The 27,450-nt window shown below is 40.2% G+C and overlaps 1 protein-coding gene across 1 annotated transcript; it reads left to right on the top strand.

Moving 5' to 3' along the window:
- Positions 1-5,515: 5,515 nt before the first annotated feature.
- PLK2 (polo like kinase 2) lies at positions 5,516-11,477 on the top strand. The gene is made up of 14 exons (XM_069001588.1): positions 5,516-5,812; positions 6,253-6,360; positions 6,523-6,639; positions 6,828-6,957; positions 7,242-7,329; positions 7,613-7,708; positions 7,934-8,132; positions 8,227-8,374; positions 8,801-8,898; positions 9,541-9,664; positions 9,924-10,164; positions 10,260-10,389; positions 10,476-10,586; positions 10,707-11,477. The coding sequence occupies exons 1-14, from the start codon at positions 5,588-5,590 to the stop codon at positions 10,896-10,898; spliced, it is 2,007 nt and encodes a 668-aa protein (XP_068857689.1). The 5' UTR covers positions 5,516-5,587; the 3' UTR covers positions 10,899-11,477.
- Positions 11,478-27,450: the final 15,973 nt, after the last annotated feature.

Raw genomic sequence — 27,450 nt, 5'->3', positions numbered from 1 at the left:
CAATCTCCTAAACGTTCTCCTCTTGTGCTTCATGTTTATAATACATAGTCAGAAGTGGCCTGTACACATCTAGATACTGGCAGTACATGCATAAAAAACAGATATGGTTGTTCTTGACAGAAGAGAGTGTCACGGAGACAGATAACCTATGACATAGGCTCTTACATCATATATCTCATAACTCTGTTCCTGTGTTGTCTGTGTTATCTGAGCATTAGTAACATTGACTTCTGCCCTTAGGATTCAGGAAGCTGCTATTCTATCCATAGAAAGAAAATAAGCACTTAGCCAAATTGGCAAGCAGCTGTCCTGTCCTGTATCCTGCAGTACTTGAAGACTGAAATTAGAAATGGTAAGGGAGATCAGAAAGGGAAAAATACTGACTGAAGTACTGACCTCTTTGTTCTGTTTAGAGGATTTTGACTACCCTTTGGCATTATTTCCTTTAACAAGGAGGTTTTATGTGTAAGATATTTGGGCATTGAGAAGGGCTAAATAAAAAAAAAAAAAGCCAACACAAAAGATTCTAGACAGTTCTTTTAGGGCATAAAACACTACTCCGATTGTTCCTCAGGTTTGAAGCTAAGTGTCTCTAATACTGGGCATGAAGCTTTACCATCACACAGATCTTTGTTCCTTCTGCATGATCGATGCAGTTGCATAATGGGCCTAGCAGTCATTTATTCAGGAGGCAGGCTGATTCTGGCCATAACAACTGTATCACCAGCATGCGGTATCTCAAGTCCTGGACTCACAGAGTTTCAAGCACCTTAAATGGGATACCAAAAATCATCAGAAGCAGTGGCAGGTCCTGGAAAAAGGTGCTGATGGCAGATCAGGTGGACACAGTGCCAGGATATCTCCCTAAATATCTTGTGGACAGATCCTCTTTAACTAAGTGAGCACTTAGGAAGGTTCACATTGCAGAAAAAGGAAGAATTATTGTGATTCCTACAGGACACTAAATGAAATATTTGCATGTGTTTGTGCTCATTAGGTTTAACAGTTTCTTATGGATAGGTAATACAGTTTGCACTCTTGTTTCTGCTCAGTGCATTTAAAGGTGGAAAATAGTGGACATAGAGAATTTCATTGAAGGAAATTATGTATCTGACAGTACGCTCTTTTAAAACCTTTAAAGGCAAAAGCTTTAGAGTCTTTACTTTTGCAGCTTTGAGGTCAGGATAATCTTTGTTTTGGTCTGGCATATGCAAGAAAAACAAGTCAAGCTGTGAAAAAAATGAGAAAAATAACACAATGTGCAAACCTCTGGTCTGACTTCACTTTTAGAAGTAGATACTGTATGAAAGTGTTACTGCACTTTCTGAGGGCAGGGGCTAGTGCCTGAAATAAAGCTGTGTGACATTATTCAACCCAAGCAGCACAGGGAAAGAATGAGAGAGTAGTGAGGGTTAGGAGGAAGGTGAGTCTCTTTGACATTGTCTTCACTTGACACTGACACTTGGCTGGAGCTATGTTATTTTCATACTCTATCACTGCACTGGGGGAACACCTTTCAGAGCCATCCATCCATCCTGACCATGTAAGTATGCATTAAATTCAAAAAAATAGAGTTCTGTGTCTTTGGGGACCAAATATGGGATCCTATAACCACCACAACTGCAAGCCTTTCTTCCTGCCAGCCCCAAGGAGCTTACGCTGAACAGGCAGGGAGGGAACAGACCTTGGCACCACTCCAGAAGGAACTAAAATCTAGCACAGCCTGTGTGACCACTGCCCTAAACACCCTCCTTTTTTTTTGGGAGATCTTTCTGGGAAAACATATGATTGCCTTAAGCTCTTGGTAGTCTGCCTGCTTTTTAATTAGTAGATCAGTTCAAATGAAACTGCAAAAGAATTTAGGTCTTTGGAAATGTTGCCAAGCTTCAAACAAAGAAAATTAAAATACATGAATTATAGCAGAAACAAGTGCTTTGCACTAGCTCTGCAATGATTTAAGGAGAACAAATGGTATCATACCTGTATGTAAGGACAATCTATGACAATAAAATCCTGCAAAGGAAGTGACACACTGAAACTCCATGGCAGCATCAGAGCAAATGTTTAATTTTATACTTAGTTCAATTTTTATGTGTTTTATACTTTATTTGTTAAGGATGCCTATGCTAGAAACTCTGGAAAAGAATACTTTACTGGAAACAGAACAAGTGCCCTGGAGAACAGGGAATGTGTGGAAAACAAAAGCAGAGAATGTAGAGACCCATATGGGGTGGTGAGAAAAGGCTGGTGTGGAACTGAAATTTAAGAGGATAAGTTAGGGAATAAGCCAAGAAGAGAAAGAAGACTTAGTCAATCAATAAAGACTAAATTGCAGTAGGATTAGCAATAGTTTCTCAAGACAAGTCACAAAGGATCATGAAGAACTTTGTGTAAAAGCCCCAATTTTAATAACACATTTTCTATATGGTGATGTTCTAGAAGGAAGCTGCTTATATATGTTGATACATATATCCAGTGAAGATGCTATTCATGGAACACATTAGTTTGTCCCATCTTTAAGTAGAATACACTTCTTTTAGGAAAGACTGCCATAACCTCTCCTCAGCAGCTGAGGGCACTCCATGACCAGCTAAATGAAAAACGTAGTTCTACCAAAAGCTAAGCTGAGGCAGGAGAGCTATCAGCTAACCTGATAGCAGAAAGCAAATGATGAGGCCAGCCAGGTAAAAGGTCAGGGCTGCCTGCCAAACCAGTCTGGGCTGCCACCTGAGCCCAGTAGGAATTGTGTCTTCACCTGTAGGAGCTGAATTTACTGAATTGGCTCAGATTAGCATACTGGGGAGGGAAAATTATATTAGTGGCACCAAATATTCAGAAAGTTCAGTTGAGAGTCAGTCTGGAAGCCATGTAGATGGTGTTGGTCCTGATTTCATATAAAGCTTTTGTTTCCCTGGCAAAATCATGGCCATGAACACAATGACAAAGCTCTGTAATATTCATGAAGTTTGACATCCAGGATTTAACTTTTTTTTTTTAAATTTGGAAATTTAAGTCTCTGAACACCTTACTTTCAGAATGTTAGGGTAAGAACAAGCAGTTCCTGAACAAACCTTCTTCCCACAAGCCTGGTTAATCAGGCAGTTTCTGACTCTGTCAAATTCCCATTCCTCATCTGAACTACAGATATATGCACACCCAGTCTTCCCAGACCCTCGGTAACTTGGCTTTTATGAACAGCTGTATACTTGTGTCAAAATGGAGTTGCAGGAATAAGGATTACTTTTTTTCTAGAGACAGAAGGCATGCCTGAGGCCTGAGTTTGGGCTAGGTTTGCCCTGTTTCTTGGCAGGGAAAATGTAATGCTGCATACTGATTTGGCTACAGAGCTGCTGCTATCTTAGCCAGCTTGCAAATAAGCTTCTCATGCAGTCTGCAGGTACACTTGAGCATTCTGCTACTGTAACTTGGAAGAAAAAGTGGGAGGTTACAGAGAGCAGGCTAGGATGGCTTTCCCTTGCAAGATGCAAGAAGGTCGGTTCCAAACATTTACTGTAATGTTATTTTATCCAAGAGAGAACCTTTAGAAGAAAGCAAGTTTGCTTTGTAAAACCTCACAATAAATAGTATGTTAAACTTGGCACCTTGAGATAAGTATTAGGTAAATGTTCCCTATGCAAAAGTGAGAGAATCGATCTTCAAGTAACTGCTGCATGGGACAGTCCAGCAGCTTCATGGCCTTTTGCAACTCAGAAGGAACACAGCTTAAATACCTTGTTTCAGCAAAGTAGGTGAGAAGAAATAGTGCCAGTCCTGCTTATCAGAACACTTTGTGTACTTAGCTTTAACCATGTGCTTTTGTCTTCTTAAAGCCAAGCTTAACAACCTTCCCTAAACCTTTACCAGACAAAGCTTGCTTTCCTTACATTTGCTTTTTACCATGTGCAGTACCACTTCTTTCCAGCGGAGGGAAAACGTGTACTTCTGTTCTGCCTATTTTCCCCTTTTCCCATAAGCCTTTCAGCGCAGCAGACCAAAGTAATGTACTGACACTAAACAAAGCATACAGAAATCACGTTTATATTAAGTAACTTATTTTGCAAAAACAGGTACTAATTTGGAGAAAGTTATGTGAGGGTAAGAATATTTGTCTAGGAAGTCAATGCCTGTAAGACTAAGGGCTGAGGGGGCACAGGACTGGACAGTGTCTGTGTATACCAATTTTTCCTTCTTATTTTTACCTCTACCCCTATGGTTAATAACTAGTAACACTAATGTGACTTGACGAGGCTTTGCAGAGTGAGTTAGGAAGGCACCTGAATGCAGCAGCACATGCCCATTAAAAAACTGCAGACGGGCAGAAGAAGAGTGTACACAATACAGTATATTTAACACTTGAGCACTGTTACCTTCCTAATGCAATACCTATGGAGAGAAACAAGTAAACAAATATTGTTGTTCTAGACTTTTGGTGGTTTTGGCTGGGGGGACTTTGTGTGTTAAGGCATGCATCCTGCTGTTGACAGTCTAAAATAAGTATATTCTGTTATTTTAAGATGTGAAGTGAGAGATTTTCAGGGACTGACACTGAAATAACTTACACAGTTACATGCTCTGAAAGCTGATCCTACTAAATCAACTAGTCTTTGATTTTTACCAGCAATGAAAGTATTCTATCTGCCAACAAGAAAATACTACTTCAGAAATGTGCAACACACTAAGAAGATAATGAATTTTGGCATTTTTGCATCTTCAGAATGGAGAAATGCAAAACTGTTTCACATTTCAATTTTTCTCCCAGACCATGCTCACTCTTTAACAATTGTCTGTACACAAACACTTAGATCAGAGATCCTATACTACAATTGCCTTCTAACTTGATTTATTTGCTGCTCATGAAGAGATTTTAGAGCTGACTGTTGTCAGACAGCTGTGGGGGGTGTCCCTAGGCATGGGCTCTCCTTACAAAGCGAGGGACAGGGTAGCCCCTTAGCAGTGGGGCATTCACACCAGTGATTTGCACCATCTGAACAAGCCCATGGGCCTCAGCTCCATGCTGGCCCCGTCTCTCCGCTGCGGTGGAGCTGCTTTGGCATAGGCGGGACAACCTCCTTCCCTTCTTCGCATGCAACAACAGGCACGCTGCTCCTATGGGCTACAGCTCGGATCGTCCATCGCCAACCCCCACTGCCCCGCACGCAGCAATCCTCGAGGGAGGAGAACACATCTTAGGCTGAAGCTCTCTTTGTCGAGCTCCCACACAGGACTGTAGCGGCCAGAGGAGCCTCTGTCGCTGCAGGAGGACAAGAGAGTGGTTCAGCCCCGTTCGCTCCGCCGCTCCGCTCCGGCCACACCGCTGGGGAAAGGAGGGCAGACCAGGCCAGCCCGGCGCTGCCCAACACCCCTCGGTCCGTCCCGAGGCGGGGCGGGGAGGGGCCCGGCCGGGCCGGGCGGGAGGAGCGGAGTCCGGGCGGGGACCGCCCCTCAGCGGTGGGGCGGAGCCGCCACCCGCTATATAAGGGGCGAACGGGGGCGCTGCCTGGCGTCGAGACCGGAGCGGGTGGGACGTGCAGGGTGGCTGAAGCGGGGCCGAGAAGGACAGGCAGGACGGAGCCGGCGGGGCGCGGTGATGGAGCTGCTGCGGACTATCGCCCACCCATCGGGCGGCGGCGGTGCCAAGTGCTGCGAGGCAGCGGCAGGCAGAGCGGGCGGCGGCGAGTCGCGCAGGAAGAAGGCGGAGGAGCCGCCGCACCAGCAGCCGCACCAGCACGGCCACCCCGCAGCCGAGGTCTCCCGGGTTATAACCGACCCCACGACGGGGAAGCGCTACTGCCGCGGCAAGGTGCTCGGAAAGGTAATGGCCGCGGCGAGCCCCGTGCCCTCCCGAGGCGACGGCCGGTGTGCCCGGCTCGCCGCCCTTCTCGGCGGGGCGATCGGCGGGCGCTGCCCCTGCGGGGCTGCGTTCCCCCGGAGAGAGGAGCGCGCCGCGCTGCCACCCGCGACCTGCCCTGCGCCGCCCGGGCCAGGTGCGGTAGGTCCGAGCGCCCTTCCTGCCCCGGAGTCGTGCCTTCGGCTCGGGCGAGCACGCGGGAACGACCTGGATGTTGCATGCGGGGAGTGGGGAGAGCGAGCCTTCCGACAGACGATGAACCCAGAACCTGTTCTTAGAAAATTGCCCTTTGCTGAGGAAGTTGCGCTTCTTGACTAATACATGAGCTGGTGAATGACTAAGTGCGGGACTGCATTTTATACCCGCTCTAATTGCATTTTTTTCTCCTGCCTGTGTCTCTCTAGGGTGGATTTGCCAAGTGTTACGAGATGACAGATTTGACAACAAATAAAGTTTATGCTGCAAAAATCATTCCTCACAGCAGAGTAGCAAAACCTCATCAAAGGGAGAAGGTATGTATGCATGAATGATTTTTTTTTTTTTTTCTGCTCAAACTCTTTGTGTGCTGGATTGCCTAGCCCTTTTCCTGAAATGGTTCTGATAGAGCTATCTGCTCAACCTTGTGGAAGTAAGGCTAACAACACCTTTCTTCTTTCCCACTATCTTCTTTTCAGATTGATAAAGAGATTGAGCTGCACAGAATGCTTAATCATAGACATGTTGTGCAGTTTTACCACTACTTTGAAGACAGAGAGAATATTTACATTCTTCTGGAATACTGCAGTAGAAGGGTGAGCATCAACTGGGAGAAATCCAGTATTTACTTACCTGGAATCTGCAACTAATTTATATGTCTGATGTGTAAAAGGTATTTTTGTGGCTTTAGTTGTTGTTTCTCTATGTACTCATTTACTTTTGCTTAGGTGAATCTTGTGCATGAATGGTCAGTGACATTTCTGCCTTTGTTTTTCCTTTGCAGTCAATGGCTCACATCTTAAAAGCAAGGAAGGTATTGACGGAACCAGAAGTACGATACTACCTCAGGCAAATTGTGTCAGGGCTAAAGTATCTTCATGAACAGGAAATCTTACACAGGGATCTTAAACTAGGTAAGTTCTCCAGATCACCAGCTTCAAAACACACTCCTCCAGCCCTGTCAGTATTGTACCACTTTATCCTTGGATGGTGATAGCTTGTTTAGTAGAATCAGCTTAGTCTGTCTTTACAGTGGAAACTCATAGTGCTTAAGGGATGACATTAAACATTCCTAATTAAAAAAAAAAAAGAAATCTTGGCTAGCTTCTGGCTTTGAACAAAGTATGACTCAGCACCTGTGGCAAATGCATTCCTGTCTTGCCAGAGATGGCCTAACTGGAATTTCTTTGTCTGCCAGGTAACTTTTTCATCAATGAGAACATGGAACTGAAACTGGGTGATTTTGGCTTGGCAGCTAGGCTGGAACCACTGGAGCACAGGAGGAGGTAGGAGCATCAAAAATGTATAGTCTAGTAGTAAATGAAACCAAATTGATATGAAACTGAGAAATCATGTTCCACAGCAAAAGCCAATACTGCTGATAATGCTCCTCCTGTATCACGAAGACAAAATGAAAAAACATCTATGTTATCAAAGTTCCTACAGCTCTTTTTTAGGTGCCTCAAATTCTTGTCTGAACTTGAGAGGAAAACCTGACCCATGAAAAATAGCTCCTTCCTCTTTCTATTTAAAATACTGACCAGCTCTATGGTGGTTTTGGTTTTTCAGAACAATATGTGGCACACCAAATTACCTCTCTCCAGAAGTCCTCAACAAACAAGGACACGGCTGTGAATCTGATATATGGGCCTTAGGCTGTGTAATGTAAGTACTTCACTGCCTTTAAAATATAATATGTCTATCACTGGTGTAGGCTTTTGAGGGTTCAAAGGGGATGCAGTACTGCATCTATTTACAGCCCTTTGTGCATGTGTAGCTCAAATGCAGAACTGCTTAGTGTTGGGAGATAGATAAAGCCTTTTTTTGTACTTGTACACACAAGTACACTGAGCGTGTAAAGTAAAATAGTTTTCCTTTGCCTTTAAACAGGTATACAATGCTGTTGGGAAGGCCCCCATTTGAGACTACAAATCTTAAAGAAACATACAGATGTATAAGGGAAGCAAGATACAGCCTGCCTTCATCTCTCTTGGCACCTGCAAAACACTTAATAGCTAGCATGTTGTCAAAAAACCCTGAAGATCGGCCCAGTTTAGATGAAATAATTCGACATGAATTTTTCTTACAGGTTTGTACTGTCTACTATCACTATTGTAGTGGGAAAAAATCCACACAAAAATGCCCTCTGTGGCCTAAAAACTTCTTGTATTGCATTTCCACAGGGCTTTACACCTGATAGACTTTCTGCAAGCTGTTGTCACACTGTCCCTGATTTCCATTTATCAAGTCCTGCTAAAAATTTCTTCAAAAAAGCAGCTGCTGCTCTCTTTGGGGGTAAAAAGGATAAGGCCAGATACTTCGACACACACAGTAAGTTTCAAGCCTTGCTACAGTCCACCTCTGTCTGTTGCATCTGTATCATATTAGTGTACATTTGTGAGATAGCAGCAGAACACTTACATTTGTGCTTCCCTGTCAGAGCTTCCCTGGGTTGGTTTTGTCCTCTTTCTTGAGAAGTATAGGTGGTAGCCTGCCCACCTATGCCAGCTTTTGTATGTGAATGCTTCTTACAGCATCCATATCTATATTGGTCATCTGTTAGTTTGTAATATCTATTGAAATTTAGTCTCATAAGTGATTTGTATATAATGGCATCACTGTTCTGGGAGACTATGGCAGGCTTAGAAGAAGCTACTGGAGAGAGGCAATGTGTTTTCTGCAGCTAACTTGTTATGCTTTCTATAGTTGAATAGCACTTCCAGATTCAGAGTTAAGTATTTTTTTCCTGTATTGCAGACAGGCTAGCTAAAGAAGATGAAGAAATCTACAAGCTCAGACATGATTTGAAGAAGACATCGATAACCCAGCAGGCCCCCAAACACAAGACAGATGAGGTAAATGCAAGTGCAGTTCAATTCAAATCCAGTAACAGTTGGGTGGAGTAGCTTTAATTAAATTATACTTGACTTGCATATCAGAACTGGGGCTGTACACAACATAATCAAGCTTAAATGATTAGCAGAGTTGTTTTAAGAGGTCTTAACCAAGCATCACCAAGGTATGGTAGCCTTTGTAGGGAGACTATAAATTTTAGCTTTTGAGTAATTATAGTATCTGCCTAGACTCCACTGTTGCCTGTGTGTTAACTTGTCTGCCAGGTGCTATTTCTCAATATTGCAAGTACAGGGCTTCAGTTCATGATTAACTAGGGCATTTTAAAAGAATAAATTGCTGAAATCTATCTCTTACCATTTGGTGTTTAGACCTGCACACAGCTGCTCCCTTGCTAGGTCAGGAGAGCAGAGAACTGATTAATAGTCTGTGAGATGCAAATTGAAGATCTGAAGAATGGAAAGACCTGGTGTGCTGCTCTAAGCTCAGTCTACCGGCAGCTCTTTGTACTTTGTGCTCTTTGTACATGAATACCAGTTTGCCTAGAATTTATCATTTGTTGAGAAACAAGAGAGCCATGCAAAACTTATGTATAAGCCTTGTCTTGTGTTGTGTTTGATGTTTATGTCTGACATCTCTTGTAGGAGACTCAGCCTCTTATCACAACAGTGGCGAAGCCGGGAGCATTGCCAGAAACTAAGCAGATTGGAGACTCCATTCGGATGATAGTCAGAGGAACTTTGGGAAGCTGCAGCAGTAGCAGTGAATGTAAGTGCAGCAAAATGTAATCTCTAAGTCTAAATGCCACCTTTATTTTCTTCATATCTTAAAAGCTTGAAACAAACGTCTGCTTTTATCCTCTTATTTCTTGATGTTGTAAAATCCAATATTTTTGAAAGATTTAAATTAGAAAGTCATTAAGGCTAAATTTCTTAATCTAGGTAACTGAAAGGTTTAGAATGAAAATCTGCGCTCTCTCTCTCTCTCTCTCTCTGGTCTTGTCAGTCTAATAATCCTTCCTTTTCAGGTTTGGAAGACAGTACCATGGGAAGCGTTGCTGATACAGTTGCAAGAGTATTGAGAGGATGTTTGGAGAACATGCCAGAAGCAGACAGCAATCCCAAAGAACTGCTGACAGCATCCTTCCAGTGGGTTACAAAATGGGTGGACTACTCCAACAAGTATGGCTTTGGGTACCAGCTGTCAGATCACACTGTTGGTGTCCTCTTCAACAATGGAGCGCATATGAGCCTTCTGCCAGACAAAAAGTAAGAATCATTACAAAGCCAACAACTCACTAAGGCAGTTTAAACATGAAATATGTTTCTCATCACTAATGTTATTTTCTTTTTTTCTCTTTCAGGACAGTGCACTACTATGCTGAGCTTGGCCAATGCTCTGTCTTCTCAGCCACAGAGGCTCCTGAACAGTTCATTAGCCAAGTAACTGTACTGAAGTATTTCTCTCACTATATGGAGGAGAATCTCATGGATGTAAGTTCGGCACCTTCAGGGTCTTGAGCTGTAAAAATAAACTAAATGTGAACTGAGTGCTTAACATAGTCTGCTCCCTTTCCTAGGGAGGAGACTTGCCCAGCCTAACAGATGTACGGAGGCCCAGGCTTTACCTCTTACAGTGGCTCAAATCTGATAAAGCATTAATGATGCTCTTCAATGATGGCACGTTTCAAGTAAGTGTGGTAGTATCACCAGAGGAAATGTCTTAAAATACTTTATTGCAATAAAACTAGCTAAGTCTCAGACACTAAGAGGAGAAAGTAGACAAACAGCAACTCACTTCTCTTTTACAGGTGAACTTCTATCATGATCACACAAAAGTCATAATTTGCAATCAGAGTGAGGAGTATCTCCTTACCTACATAAATGAAGACAGGATATCCACAACGTTTCGTCTGACAACTCTTCTGGTTTCTGGCTGTTCATTGGAACTAAAACACAGAATGGAATATGCTCTGAACATGCTGCTGCAGCGATGTAACTGAAGGAACTGACTCTGTTAAACCAAATGGACTCTCTTGCTCACTGTGAATCTACAGTGGAGATGGTGGAGCAACTAGTATGTTGATGATGGATGTGTGGTGGTACGAAAATGTGACTGTCCTAGTGTGCTGGGCACACATCTATTAGAAGCCTAAATCTACTGTTGGACTAAAATGTTGTGACAAGGAGTTCCTCGGATCATAGTTTTCCTTGCTTCATGTGTGTTAAAGATATATTTGACTTGAACTCGGAGCGGAATGTGTCTGCTTGCTCTGTAAGAGAGCATCTCTGATGGAGTTAAACTGTGAATACAGATCTGGAAAGGGAGGGATGGGAGAGCTCCGTTGTTGGGGATAATTGTAACAAGCAGCTTCTGGTTGCTTAACTGTGAACTATGGCCATACTGTTTTTTTTCCTTATTTTTCAAAAATACCCACACTTGTGGCTGGCAAAGTGCATTCCTTGTTAATTTTTTTTAATTTATTACAGCCTAAAGTGAAGTATTTATTACTTTTTTTTTTTTTTGACCTTGGCATTTTAAATATAAATCTGTTGGCAATAAAGAGAATGGAAATCTGAAACATCATTCCCTACTTTTTCTCCAATATAATTCAACATGCAGTACTTCGCACTACAAAAAGTCTTGCAGGTCTTCTTTATGCTGTTTTTAAAAAGGCTGGTACCGGCCTGGATCTGAATGGCAGGCAGGTTTGTCTGTGTCTATGCCCACTTGCAGTCACAAACACTGACATGGCTGTTGTTAATTCTAGCTGCAATCCTAAAACAACTGCTGATGGAGCCTACAGATTAATGATGTAGGCCTTGACACTTAGTTATTGTCTTAAGGGCTTTAACCAAAAGTATGGATCAAGATCCTGCATCACAAAATTGGTGTTTTACACTGACTGAAAGAACTCCTTACTTCTGGATAATACTTAGGGGACTGTAGAATAAGGAGCTGTGTAAGCTCTCCTCTTCTTGCTGTGGTAGCATTGCTCTTATCAAGGGCCTGAGTATCCTGATACCTCAACCACAGAATGAATTGATCATACCTATCACTCCCCCTCTACTGTCCTTTTTGTGTCTTTCTACCATTGGTTAAATGGTAATTCCAGTAAAGTAAAATCAAAAGGGTAAAAAAATTAAAGGGTAACTTAGTGTCAGCTTTGGACTTGCTCTGCCCAACTGATAACAATGAGCAACCACCAGTGTTACTAAGACTAATTACTATTTATTGTGTGCACTAAGTTTTCTGTAAAGTAGCTTAGGACAGCTGAGACCAACATAGGGATGGCCTCCTGCTTTCTGCAATCCTACTATTTCTGAACATCCACTTATGTGAGTAATTGCTTTTCAAAATTGAGGGCAGTGCCATTTGCCAGTTAAAACTATGCAAATAGGTGCAATTACAGAGAAATCATGGACTCCAGGCAGGGGGAAATTGTCTCACTTGTGGACTGGGCTTGTTTCTCTTAGATATTATGCAGCACCTGGATCTGTATAAACACATAGCTGTCTTCAAGTAACTGTTCTGATGCAACAGCAAGCAGTTCAGTTGCTTACTTGACCTATTGTTCCTATAACTGAATGAGGCCTGTTCTGAAAGACATCAATTGCCATCAGTGTATCAATCACAGCAGCTGCATGCAAGGAACAGGCAGAGTAACAAAATGCAGACTAGACAAAGTACAGATGTCAATCTGAAACAGCAAACAGAGGAGTTATTGCTGGCTTGCTTCATCTTGCAACAAGTGTGTATAAACGTGATTGGGTTTGTTATATTGAATACCATGCATTAAGTAATATTTATTTACTTCTCAAGTCTAGACAGGAAGACCCAATTGAGTTCTTCAGATGAATTCATTAATGTAACTCTAGGCAGTTCAGTGAAGTTAAATATATACTTGCTATAGTGAGCAGAATTCAGCTTCCCAGCTGTCTACTTTCTTCAAGGGATAATGGCTAATTTTATTTATAAGTCATGAGAGGCCATGACTTACCTAACTCCACTGCACACCTACAGCTGCTGTTGCGTTCTTTTCCCTAACAAAGTAAAACCTCTCTTTTTGTTTATGACACCAGTAAACATACAGTTTGTGTGCATTTCAAACACAAAATTTACTAGAGCTATAGTATTTCACATGATAAAACCACTTTTTGTTTGACTGTGTGCTAGAGAAAGTGCAAACATTTACTTCAGCTGCTATGATTTCTTTGGGTACAAAAATCATGCTTGCATGGCTGTAATTCAGGTTTGTGTAAGCAAATAAACGAACTTTTAATGTAGAATATTTAAAAGTGTATGTAAAGGCCCTAGGATGCTAGTTGTTTGTGGATGGATGGTTGAAATATACCTCACTAAAATAAGTTAAGTGAATCAGCTTTTTATATGCATTGTTTATGTTTGGTGGTTTCTAAATCCTTATGTATCTTTCTGCTTAGTGCAGCTTCTGCTCTGTATCTTTACCTCACTTTTTATTTTCACATTGTAAAGCAAGGAAGATGTTTAGATCAGGTTAAGGAGAAATACACTTTTCAAGGTACCTTTGTCCTGGTCTCTGAGCCCAAGGAGGGAAAGCCACCTCAAAATTCTTGGTGTAAGAATTTGCACCAGGAACAAAAGTTCTGAAATTCTTTCTCAGGGTGGATCCTGTCTTAAATAAGACACTGTAGTGCACTACTTGGCCTTCTTTACTTAAACACATAATGCCCCTCTTGTAATTCTGCATATTGGAAGATAAACATTAGAAAGTTGCTGGTCTATATCCTCTGCATAACAAATGTCTAGCCTTCTCTTGAAAGATATGGTCTGCATTTTATGCTGGTCCAGCAATTGTTCTAATCTCTTATATTGAAACTAAGAGAAAACAGCATAAAATTTAGTTTGGGAGTGTATGTACTTGAAAGGAAATGTGGGGATTAAAAGATTACATGAAAGTTAGCACAAAGATTTCTCAGGTATGAATGCTGGACACAATGAAATGACACTGACAAGAAAGAAAGAAGTCATTTGTAGTCTTATCCAAACATCCTTATGAAGTTTGAAAATATATTTTGGCAAATATACACACATATTTATATGACCAAGTGCACTAATATGCTCGCAGCAAACAAGTCAAGGAAATTATTCAAATAGGTCATGCTTCAGCATTAACAAAATGTATTACCCACTGATGCCACTAGTAACTCAAGTAGTTTCTGTAGTCCTTTCCAGGGTTCTGAAATTATTCCTTTTCATTAAGCTGCTGTATATAATACATATGAGTAAAAAGAAAGCAGTTTGGGTATATGCTACTTTGCAATATTGAATAAAGTTTCCAACATTCTCCAGGTTGCTTGGGAAACTAGAAAAATACTCTGTTACTTTAAAGCTTTTTCATTACTTCTCCAAATAGCCATATCAGAGAATGATCCTTCAGCTACCCATCAGTAACAGGTAATTTTGTGCCAAATTAAATGCATTCTAAATGTAAATTTGAATTTTAAAAAAATTATAGGTTTTTATAGGTAATTGTGAACCCCCAACTATGTGCATACCCAGGGAATCAACTAGAATCATGCATGGCATAGACCATAGCTTTTTTTGGTTTGGTCTGGTTTTATACTCTTTATGCCTTCTGAACATCAATAGTGGCAGAAATATCTTTGATTGAATTGCCACAATGTTAGACTAGCTCATATAAATTAAGATGTTAAACTCCATTTAAATATATATTTGGAAACAAATATCATGGATCATCATGACATTTGGAAATCAGGATAATAGAAAGTAAAGATTTAGCCTCTGAGATTTATGCAGGTAAATTAGCTTTAGTGTGGGAACAAAACTGATTCAAAAGATTCTGTTGTGCTAACTGCACTTGAAACCATTGCACTTTTTTTTCTCTACTGTGAAATCTTAGGGAAAAAAGCCACTTTCTGTTGTCCATAACAAGTAGGTGTGATCTGAAGAAGAGTAAGGTATTATCCTGATCGACAATTTTAATACCCTTTCCTGCTTACTATTGGAAGAAATACCTTAACCTTCATGATGAAAACGTAAAAGGGTTAATGAAATCAACAGTACCATACACAGAAGCACTATTAGTACTGAACTGGTCCAGCTGAAGTGTTACTAAACACTTTTTCTTCAGAGGTTAAAATGCAATAAGATATTTTTCAGTTACCTCCACTAAGGATTCTGAGTGGAAGAACTGAGTGAACTGACCCAGAACTTTGGCAGTTTCTGGGCTGATGTCTTTTGTAACAGGCCAGAAATGAAGGCTAATCCCCACTCTGCCTCCCTTACATACATTGAATTATCCTGAAAATGACCGCTCATTTTCTGCTGACAGTTCCAAAAGTTAGATAAAGGAAAAGGTGAAACAAGCGTTATCCACGAGTGAGTGGATGGGTGCATGGGTGTCTCTCCATATACTGAGAATCTTAGGTGGACTTTTTTTTTTGTCTCATTCCCCACCCTGAGGAATAAATAGCAGCTCACTTAAATTGCTTACCTGGATTTGAGATCTTTGGGGCTGATAACCTATCACACAACTAGGTATTCCTAGACAAAGCGCTCCAAAGTGCTAAAGTAATACAATTACCCTTTAGAACCTTTTTAGGTTCTAAAATTCAAAAAGTAATACAAAAAAGTATCTATTCTAAAAGCAATACAATTACCTTTTTAGAACCTGGTCATCTAGGACACCATTCTTGTGGACCCTTCTTCTGAAGGGTTCAGTTCACGGTATTTCACATCAAATGACCACAACAGCAGTGGTGTTAACACCACGAATAAAAGAATCTTTGAAGTCATATTTTCAATCTTACTGCCAACTCCAGAAGACTTCACCTGCTCCGGGTCACGTTTCACTGGTTTCACAGACACAAGCATTAGTTAGAATCAAATTAATCGTAAACTCTGACAATTCATGAAAATTCTACACATGAGATTTTCTGCTCATAAAGTAGCCTCTGTATCATAGCTTATTATTACAAGACTTTTTTCCTTATTTATTATAAATAATAAGGTTTCATGTAGTTTTATTGTTTTGGAATAGCCTTCGCTGGAGGAGTGAAAGTGACAAGGTTTTTGTAGTGGGATTCTGGATCCAGTGGATTAAGAGTGCTGGTTCTGATGGGAGAAATGGGAAGCATAATGCATTATAAAGTAGACAGTGGCAGAGAAGGAAAATCAATGAGAGCAGAAGAAAGGAAACAAGGTTATGCCATCAAAGCAAGTTTCATCTTTTGTAGAAAGAAAGAGGAGCAACTTGTGTATCATCCTCAAGGCCAGCTTCTCATGCCTGCCATCACATTAAGTCATGGATAGCTGCAGTAAAAGATGCATGAGAAGTACAATAAGTGGGCAGAACAGGAAAGGCTGGACTTTTTAGTACAGGGAAATCCAAGGCAGCTGAGACAAGCTCATGGTAATTTAAATGCCTTTTATTATATATTAGGTCAGGCTGTAACAGTTATGTTTGATGTTGCATTACATAGAAAATTTTAAAAGCTAGCCTGATTTTCAGATGCCCTAAACTCTGTTGATAATGAGCACCTGTGGAAATGAAAGTGGATGGCTTCTGCTTCCAATCAAGGTTAGATATCTCATAAAAGGACACAGAGCACAATAGTGTCAGGCAGTGGTTATAAAAGTAGCAGAAAGAGGAATGTACACAGAACGATTATGGGATTATTCAGTCATATATGATGCTGTTTCTGTCTCTCTAAGCATTTGCACTGAACTCATCCTCACATCTGATCATCTCCACTTAATGTCAGTTCCTTCTTGTTAATTACAAATAATTAGAAGGTTAGGTAGGGAGGGTGAGTCATGGCTCAAGAGGGTATATGGGAACATGGGTTTACAGTGGGATTCTGGAAAAAGTGAATGAGCTCATAACACCAGGAGGAAGGAAAGGTGCTGGAGAGCCCTGAGTCAGGGGAGGGAGACCTGGAATGGAAACATGAGGGAGGGCTGGCTGGGGCAGCCGGTGGAGAGGATATTCTGGGAGGCAGAGGCCCCATTTTGAACTCTCCCCTGGAGCAAACATGTTGTGGAGGAAGCGAGGGCAGTGAGACAGGAGGCAGCCGGACGGATGAGGTGTGGCAGGTCAGTGGCTGGCAGGGCCAAGGCAGGGCTGCAGCAGGCCTGGAGGAGCCCTGGAGCTGCCTGAGAATGGCTCCGGCTGCAGGAACCAGCCCCAGGCAGGGCCAGGGCAGGCCCCAGGTGCCTTCGCAACAGGACCTGCAGCAGAGACCCTCCCTTCCACTCACCTTTGTCACATGGACAGGGGGCATCACAAAACTGGGGAGGAGAACAGACTGGTCTTTGAGGGAGAAAATAATAGCAACTAGAAGCCACAGAGGATTATTGATCCATGATAATAAAAGAGGAGTAAGTGAGAGCTCATGTTTTCGGAGCAGGAGAGTGAGCTCCAGTGTTACGTCATGAGTTGTGTCAAAGAGAGCTGTTTGAGGGGATTCGAGGCAACAGAGAAGATGGCCAGCATGCTCTGCTAGTGGTAAAAGCAGGTATGGACCAGAAGTGAAATACTAAGTGTTGTGACCAGAGAAAAGACAGTAACAGGAATCAAGACACAACAGGCAATGAGTCAAGTGCAGAAATTCAAAATCACAGAAAAAATAAAATCTGGCCACATTAAATGGAGCTGAGAAGAGAAGGGATACAATTTAACTTACATATTAGTAGCCTTCACACACCTGTTGCCAGGAGAGCCAAGAGAGCAGTGCCGAAGTGGGTTAAATGGAGGATTAGCAGTGTGAAAGTGAAGGCAGTCAAAGCAGGCATCATACTTGCAGGAGGAGACAGGAGTGGACCAGGACAGGTGAAAACAAAAGGCATGCTGAGAGAGTGAATTCCCCTCCAAGTAATAGAGAAAGTGCTCTGTCAAGAATCAACATACTTATGAGACATAACACGCATCTCTGAGGGAATTAAATGTGAAGTAAGTGTTTAGAGAATTTTCACATTCTCAGTAAAACAAAGGATTAGCAATGATCTGATCCAGTTAGATTAGTGGTGCTAGCACTGGGGACCAGTATTGCAAGACAATGCATTACTCTTCTGAGTCACTGGTTTCGTTCTCACATGGGCCTTTATTAACTGCAAATCTTTACCTCCTGATGGTTGCCTCATGTGAAATGAGTTGGTGGCTCATTCCTGTTCATACTGAGAAGGTATCCACATTACAAAAATCATCACTGTTAATTACAAGCCATTTGCATTAATTGGTATCCTTGCTTGAAGTCTTCACAGGGAAGAAGTCTAATGACTAAACAACAGGCATGGCAGCTAAAACACCCCATTTCCATGAAGTTGCTCCTGACTTGTCAGGGATTGTGTGGGGTATTTGGGGGAGGTGACCAGAAATATGGCAGTTGTTGCCTGAGATGTGTGATATATGGGTGGCCTTTTTAGAACCAACTGATTTTCTGAGCCTAAACTTTCAGCAGTGATGGTGATTTATGACTTTTGTGTGCTGTACCTGTTCTGGACTACTACTTGCAATGGAAAGAGCTTCCCATGTCCTAGTACTTTATTATATATATATATATATTTATATATATATATATATATATATATATATATATATATATATATATATGGTTTATTTTCTGACTTTTTTGCCATTACTGTTTCCACTTCATTGCCCATCATCTACATAATGACAAAGCAAACTTCTATTTTCTAATTTATCCACAATAAGTGAAATTAATATCTTCTTAATAGATTACTTCTTTTGTCTCAGGTTTACCTTTTCATAATTTCAGATGTAGAAGTGCAGTAGAAAGTTCCATTCTTCAACGAGACAAACTAAAATGAAGAAGAAAACAGTACGGGTACTGTACTGATCACAGATAATCCTAAACATTTTGAACAGACAAGTAGCTGGTGGCCTAAATACTTTTCAGAGAGGTGTGTGGACATTGGAAATACAGTTACCTTAAAAGGGTAACAACTCAACAACATGAAACAGGGATCTTGCCCAAAATTAGAGCCTGTAGCAACATTGTCTCTGTGTCTTGTTCCCCTTCTTAAATGTTGTATCCATCCAACTCATACCTGAAGTGCTGTAGGTCCCATGGGGTATCTCTTTAGTACTTAGGTGTTCTTCTGCAGGGTTTTCCATTTCAACTTATTCCTGGATACTAACATATTGGATGTTATGTGGAATACAGTTGTCAGGTAAACAGCATTAGTACATCCATTTTACAAAAGTAAGACAGAGCACAGAGGGAACTTGTTTATCAGCTTAAGATCACTTTCTCCAGTGTTTCTCAAAAATTCAGAGTTTTTACTGGTGCCAAGTCTTCCTCCTCAGGAGGAATGCTCAACATTTCTCCTTGTCAGGTGTTGGGGTCTTAAAGTAGGAACTTGGAGAGGAGGGAACTAGGGATGACCTTTCTTTTGGATGAAGAAAAAAAAAGGCAACCAAAGCCATGGAGGGATCCTACAGAGACACATGGCATTTTCTACTTAACACTGATTCTTTCTACAAACAATGGATTTATGCTGTGGACTTATTGAAACCAGGGTCTTGGAAAAACAGAGTGATCTTGTAATTGTGTATCCAGTTTATGGTGTATAAATAACCTTTGGACAATACTCTCAGGTGCATGGTGTGACTCTTGGGGATGGTGCTGTGCAGGGCCAGGATTTGGACTCAATGCTCCTTGTGGATCCTTTCCAACTCAGCATTTTCTGTTAATTCTGTGATTTCCTATGGCTGAGTACTGTGAATTGCAATTCTAGTTGTGTGCAATAGTAGAGGTTTGTAAATGCTGGTTTTATCTAATTTGCACTCTTTTAAACTAAAAAATAGATGGTCATGTATGTAATCAGTGCATTGCCTAGCACTTAAAAGGTCTTTAGATATTTTGTTAAATTAATTCTGTCTTTAATAGCCTTAAAAAAGACCATTTTTATATTTGTAATTTCAATAAGGCTTATAAAAGGCTTTCTGAATTCACTAGAGAGAAGGGATCAGCTAGCCAATGTTTTCCACTAATGAACAGATGTAAAACAAACATAAAACTCTACGTCCTTTAAATCTCATGCTTTCAAGTATGTTTACAAAGTAAGATTATAGCAGGCTCACAGAACAAGTAGAATAATTTTACCTAATATTTTCTTGGGGTGATTAAATCCCTAACATAAGTTAAATTTAGAAGAAAACTTATAGTATTCCAGGTACTGCACAGCAAATTGCAATACAGAATTTACTTCTTTTCTGAATGAAGCTATGAAGAAATGTAAAGAAATTTTATAATTTTGGCTGAGTTTGACTTACTGGTCCCATTTTAAGATGGGATCTCCGTCTATGATGAATGCTTCTCAAAAATAAGGGGATGTGAAATCATTACTTAATACAAATGAAATAGACACACCTTATTAAATTAGGTGCTTATTATGGGTAAATCTTGCTCACCTGGGTTACCTCTAACAGTTCTACTGATACCAGGAGGACTGCACTGAGAAAGGGAAGATGTGTTTGTTGTTAGAGATCTCATTAGGTAAGAGCCTGAGATAGCAGGAATGTGACTAGGGCTGATGATTTCTGGGGGTGGATAAGCATCTTTTGGAAGAGAAAGGACATGGCATCCCTTCTCCATAGGGGATTTCCAAACATTTGCCACCAGTGGCTGCTGTCCCCTGCAAAACCCTTCTGATTTCAGGAAATGTTCAGACAGGCCCAAGGTGGTGAGTTAGTATCTCTTGTTGCAGCAGCGTGAACTAATTATAGACACAGAATAATTGTTGGGTAGTAAGGAGGTGAGGAATGACAGGAGGAGCAACAATAAGATTATGTGGTCACTTCCCAAGGGATGGTGCTTGGTATAATGCAGCTAAGAGGGCTTGTTTGTTTGTTGCTTTATTCTAATTAGGGTGTATGTCCTATTTGCTAGTATTATTAGTGTATTGTGAAAGAAGTGTTTCTGGGGAATGGACTTAAGAGAATTCAGGACAGTGAACTTGCAGAACGACTCAGGACAGGCACGCTGTGCAGAGGGCATGATATGGAGAAAACGCAGAGATTGTTGCTGGACTGAGATACACAGGCTGCTGGCACTAGCAAAGAAGGGAACATAGGCCATTGGGTCACACGCCTGGGTAACAACACCACAGCAAAGTGGTGATATGGCCTGATCTGACACCAATAAAATCAGTGAACCATTCACCTAAATAAAAAGCATGATCAAATCCAGAGACATCACTTGTGAGAAAATATTTCATGGGCAGAAGCAGATGGGCTCGAGGTCATGCTCCTTTTGCTCCAAAACTGTCAAAAGCAAGCATTTGTGGTCCTTGTAGCTATCATCCCAAGTACACCCTGACAAAGGACAGCTTAGTTTTGGCATAGCTATATGGCTTCTGGATGGACCTGGCTTGCACTCAGGCTGCTTGGAATGACAGTGATGATCACACCTAGAGTGACCATCTATGTAAAATTACTGGCTCTGCCACTAACTCTGAAATCTTCAATTTCAGATCTAGAGGGTTTTCATGCAGTGTTTTGCAACAAATGGAAAATTCTAAACATGTCCTCTGCAGAGTGAATTTCCATTCATGCATACCACCTGGGAGCACAATTCAAAGAATGTGCCTCCCCACTCCCATGCCAATAGCATGGCTTGAATATGCAGTGGTTGAGCTCTGGAGCAAAGATTCAAAACCTGGCTTGTGAAAATCTGAGAGATGTCCCATAAAACTTGCCATCTCCTGTTAGGCATGGTGCTTACCTTTTCTGAGCTATGGAGACTGATTATAGCTGCTTGTACTTGACCTGTTTCATGAATGCTCCTAGTTTTTACTAGTCTTCCTAATTTTGGACTTTCCTTTTTTTTTTTTTTTTTTCCCCAGGATGAAAAACTGATGTGGAGAGCTTACAAACTCAACAGACAATAGTTGTCTAAAATTCCCAGTGTGAAGTTGTTTCTGATAATACAAATTCTCACTCAGGTGCAAATTCCTGATAAGTCTTGTTTCCTTTCTGTGCTGGTTCCTGTGCTAGGTCTTCTGATTCTCTCTTCAAAGACTGCTGGGATATTTTGGTCTTTCTGATACCAAAACACAAGTTATGCAGAAGTTACTCTATTTGAACTTGCCTCCATTTCTTTTTTTTCTGCTGAAGGGATGTTATTTTATTCAGACAATTTTAAAAATCTGCTTTAAAATTAGAAAACAATTGTCTTTTTATATCAGAGATGCATAGCATTTGCAGGTGTTCAAGTGTGAGTCCACTAAGAACAAACATACACTACTGTAATCTGACCCTGATTTATTTTACAGAAAATATAGTTAACTCTCTATTTCTCTGTATCAGTTAGGGTAGTGTGGGTACTAAACATTGGGCAAAAATAGGCAGTTACTGTGACATATGAGAAAATCCCTCTGTGCTTTTTGGTCATTTTGTGTGGATTTCTTTTTATTGGTTGGTTGGTTTGGTTTTGGGGGTTTTTTAATTATTATTATTCTAATAAAGACCTGGTCATTTAATACATGACATCCTGTTACTGTGTAGAGTGACCTGAGAAGCATGGCTGTCATCCCTCCTCTTCTGTGCTGCTTTATCAGGTGTTTTTCTTGTCATTTCCAGTGATTCTTACTTTGGTGTTTTATTCTTCAGTTTTTGTAGTTTACCAACAAAGAGATCACATGTCTCTGATCTGACTACACGTCTTTGGCTTCTCCTTCATCTGAACTTGCTGGGATTCCTCAGAAATCACTGGTTTGTTTGCCTACATCACAATCTTATTCTCTGCTCTGGTTTGATAGTATTTGAATTAGAATTGGATCAGTGCTGATCCAGGTCACAAATTAAACAATCTTTCCCCGCTAAATCTGGCATCTAAATTCTATGCACAACGTTATTCTATGCTGAATTATGAAAGCATCCACAAGAGACCTGCACAGAAGTTCCTGGATGCCGGCCAACATGGTTTATTGCTCTTTCTGCCAGTGATATAATATAACAAACATGTTATCCCTCCACAGGCTGGAAATGGTCTTCTCTATTTTCTGTCATGCCTTGTCAAACTTCTCTAGTTATACACTACTCTAGAATTATTGGGTGTGGAGAATTATACACAGTCCATGCTGGCGGACCATGCTTCACTGAGCTACGTATTATTATGAAGTATTTTTGCTTATCCAATCCATAGTAGTGCTTGACAGTCCTTTGTGCAAGAGAAGGATAAAATTGTTCTTAGAAAAAGAAGGAAAGTCCTCCCTCAGTAGGTACAAAGTCAGCATCTGAAGGCAGTAGAGAAACTTGTGGTAGATGTAAATTTGATACATAATCTGGTGTTGAATTGGTAGCCAACAGTCTGGCTTTTATTTTTTCATAGTTATTCTTTTTTCTGGCTTGTTGAGTTACTGGCACAGAGAGGGAAGATGCTGTCAGAGTTTTGTGAGAAAGGCTGCTGTAGGCAACTAGCTTGAAGTGAAGTTTCTGTGCCTTCAAGAAACCAGAACCACTTCTTTGCAGATTGGGGAACGTTGTCTATGTCCTTTAGGAGTGCAAAGTTTAACACCTGTCTTTCTCAATATTTCATGTTGGTGAATTTGAAAAGCTTCTGTGCTTCATAAGAAGATGTTTTCGGAGGTGCCTTGCCCTCTTGCTTACCCTTGGACTGTGGGCCACACTTGTGGTAAACACCTAAGGGTTGAACACTTCACTGCTCAGTATTTTAATACTTCAATCTGTTTTAAAGTTTTCACCTCAGACTATTTTGGACCTTTTTTTGCTGATTTGAATATTTGAAGAAATCTAAAAGATTGTGTCTAATTTTTGCATTTTAGTGGCTCAAGCTTGAAATAAAAACTCATTGCATGATCAGAATATTAATTAATTTTCCTGCTTGACACTGACTTTTAAGCTTCTTGCTATGGCAAACAAGTGGATATTTATTCTACTTGATTCTTAGAAATAATAAAATGAGGAATTTCAAAGACTTTTAATAAACATTGCTGTGAGTTTTATAAAAAGCATTGTACTAATAAAACAATATTTCCAAAGTCAAATCTACTGTAATGCCATATTGTCTGTGAAGATGCAGACAGTTTTCATGTTCTGTCCAGTATATGCATCTGTTATTTAACAGTCTGTGTCTTTTGGAATTACCCTGATGTACAAATTAGCATTCTCCAATAGTAATGCTGTGAATATATTGATAATTTTATTCCTAAAAAAACTTGGTTTTTTCTTTGCTTTTGCACTAAAATACAGTTATTCATTAAGGTAAACTACTTCATATTTTGCCTTGGCTTTTTAGATCAGATTTACACATTTGAGAGTTTCCCTGTGCCAAACTGACATCAACATGAATAATGAAGTGTGTCACAGTAAAGTAATTCTTTACAGCAGCAACACCAATACAGTATTTTTCCACCTTACCAGACCCATTTACCACTGTCTTTCCCTGTACCTTTCTGTAGACATAGTTGTGAAATAAATGAATATTGTATGTTATGAAATGCGAGGCTGTTTGTAATTTCCTGTAATTTATAGACATTCTATTTATTATAATTTATATAGAGATAAACTGACCAATCTTCTGACATAAGTGCTGTAAATTGAGCAAAAGAAACATAACTTTCTATTTGTTGTACTTGATAACTGTGATTGTTTCAGGGCTAGGATTACTTTTTCAACATTCTTTATGGACATTAGCTAAAATTATGGAAAAATCTAAGATTTTAGTCAATCTTTCTCTAGCCAAACTCCTAGTGAGGAACACAGCAGATTCAAAGAGCATGCTACTCCTAGTAGGTATAAACTGTAGAGTTTCAGTTAGTTCAGCACAGTAAGGGATATTTAGTAAGGAAACGTCTTGCTTTTGGATAAGCTGAAACTGTGCCTGTTGCACTTGTTAAGCAGGACTGCTGTGACAACTCAAACCAAAAGAAAACAGATCTCATCTGTATTTTTGCTGTAAGCATCCTGTCTACCATTGAAGCTATATACATAATAAATAATAACAACATATATTTGACACATAAGCCAGCAGCCTGTTTTATTTTGTTGATACATGGTGTTAGTCTCAGAAAAGATTTCGTTTACAGATACAATATTTTAAAAGACCACGATTAATTTGTTCTGCTTAACACAGGACTTCATAGATGAGTAAACAGAAGGGACACAACTCCTTGAGTCAACCTATGCTAATCTGAATAGGTAATAAATCACAAAATGGAAAAATTAATGATTTTCTAGATATCTAATGCTTTAAGTAACTGGTACTGAAAGTAAATTGTTAACAAAGGCTGTAGACAGCTGGACTGGAAAACGAATGTAGCCTATTTATATCATCTGATTTGTTGGGATGAAAATGTGGTAGCAGGGGCAAAAGGAGAAGTAAATAAATGTAATTCCTATTTTGCAGAGGCAGTGGAAAACCATCAATTTAAATGTACATTTAATCTCAACAGAGCACTGTGGCAAGAGGTTTAGGTTGAAGTGGCAAAGACCTGTGTCTGAGAATTGCCTGTGAGAATTTCATTTCATTTACATTCTTTTATGCATGTTTAATGAATATTTGATCTTATTTAAAGTAAAATGATAAATATGCCATAAGGTTTTCTGTTTTCCCCAAAAGTAATTAAACATCTTATTGCTGTGTTCTGGGCTAACACAATGTGAATATCTAATGCAGGAGTGGATGGATTCTTTTATTTAAACAACAGTCCGGACACTGCTTATTTGGAGTGAAACCAGGCCTGGCACCCAGCAGATCCCTGGTCTTTCTAGTGTTGCACTAGGCACAGTTCTTGGCTAGCTATATTGGGATGTCAGTTCCTTTACAACACAAAAGCCAGTACAGTTACCATGTAGAAGCCATTGGACATCTGAGGCAACTCTAAGTCAATTCATCCATGAGTTGGTAGCAAAGGAAGCATCTTGCAGGTAGAGCTGTAATCTAGGCTAGACTCATGCTGGGAGACGTTACGCTCCTGTTCTACACCGCCACTCCAGTCTGTTGGATGCTGTGGCATGGGACCAAAAAGAGCAGCCTGGGAACTGCTTTGCTTGATGTTGCTGGTTGAGCTGACTTCTGATTACTTCCCAGAATACAGGAAGAACAAAAACAACAAAAAAATCAATCTCTCTATTTTAATATTTTGGAATAACTTAGGCTTCTAATTTCAGGTAATTTCAGAATGTTACTAAAGGGGGAGGAAACACAAAGTCCTGTGTCTGTAACCAAGGCTGGCAGATTGTTTCACCTGCCTGCTTTACCAGTTCCTCAGGATTAGCAGTCCTTAGTGTATTCTTCAGATTTCTTCTTTCTCTTGTTAAAGCAATAACACAAATTTGAGGCAAAATGGTTCTTTGTCTCATATGTCTGAAGCTGAAACAGCTGCTCTAGATAAAGAGTTGGGCAATCAAGTAGTTTATTTAATGTTGTGTCTTGTATTTTTTAAATTGATATTTAAAAATTATCATTGAAAAATTCCTTTTTTAAGAAACACTTCAATTCATATGTGATTTATTCATAAAACACATGGTGTCTCTGCTATAGATTTCAAGCACCATATGGGAATGAACATATTTTCTTTAACTTTTATTCAATATTATATAGTGACTTTTTTTTTCTTATTTTATTGACCTATCTAAAAATATCTTTCAGTATTTTTTCTCTTGATTGCATTATTCTCTTATACCCTTAGCACTGCATTTCTTAGCTGACTGGTTTGACAGTTTGTGAAAAGGGTAGAAATTATCAACTGAAACTAACAGGCTCATGTTATTTCACCAGATTTTACTCTCTGTAGAACAATGTGAAAAGGATGACCCATTTTTTTCCTCTTCCCAGGATTAAAAGCCAATATATCAAGTATCTGGAAACTATCACTAATTTGCAGTGATTTCTACAGGCCAGAATTGCTTCTATGTTGTACTCTTTTCAGTTTGCTACCTCTTTGAAAAAGACTTCCATACTTTGCTATAAAATGAATTATTGACAAAGATGGGAAAGCCTGATTGAAAGCAAACAAAAAAGTAGTCATTTGTAGGGAAATACAAGTTATAAACATGGTCAGTCTGTTTTCAGTCATCCACATGAAGATACACCCTTTGGCTGACAAGGTCAAAGCTCCTTCAACAGTACTTGGTGCAGCACACCATCTTCCACATCTGTGCAGTTCCTCTTACCTTCCCATTTGCGTATAACATCAATAAAGTCAAACGCTGTGTCTCCATCAGTGCTTCCTTTGCCTCACAGAGCTTTGTAGGCCATGCTAAGTAGTTTATAGCACTGCACGTGTTTTCCACGTGAATTTTGATGACAATGTTACCTAGTAGCCTACAGAAAATGTTGGTGGTGGGTCATCTTAACAATTCGTCAATTAGTCTGTAAAGCTGATATTTTGTTTGTTGTGGCCTTTCTTTTAACTGTAAACAAAGTAGTGTAAACTGCCTGATATGGGTATCACTAGCACAGAGCCCAGGGAGACTGCAAGATCCAGTTGAGTGCTTGGTAAATTTGGGTGATTAGTCTGTTTGAGCTCAATACTTCTGACACCTACTAAGAGTAGTACAGCTG

Source organism: Aphelocoma coerulescens (assembly GCF_041296385.1).
Source record: "Aphelocoma coerulescens isolate FSJ_1873_10779 chromosome Z unlocalized genomic scaffold, UR_Acoe_1.0 ChrZ, whole genome shotgun sequence".
NCBI lineage: Eukaryota > Metazoa > Chordata > Aves > Passeriformes > Corvidae > Aphelocoma > Aphelocoma coerulescens.
The sequence above is the reverse complement of the archived record's forward strand: the minus strand, read 5'-3'. Positions and strand labels throughout refer to the sequence as shown.

Excerpts from the sequence above, each read along its gene's own strand:
- PLK2 (XM_069001588.1), top strand. The coding sequence starts at position 5,588 with ATGGAGCTGCTGCGGACTATCGCCCACCCATCGGGCGGCGGCGGTGCC. Across the intron at positions 7,330-7,612 it reads CCACTGGAGCACAGGAGGAG|AACAATATGTGGCACACCAA; the intron begins GTAGGAGCATCA and ends TTGGTTTTTCAG. Across the intron at positions 9,665-9,923 it reads CTGCAGCAGTAGCAGTGAAT|GTTTGGAAGACAGTACCATG; the intron begins GTAAGTGCAGCA and ends CTTCCTTTTCAG.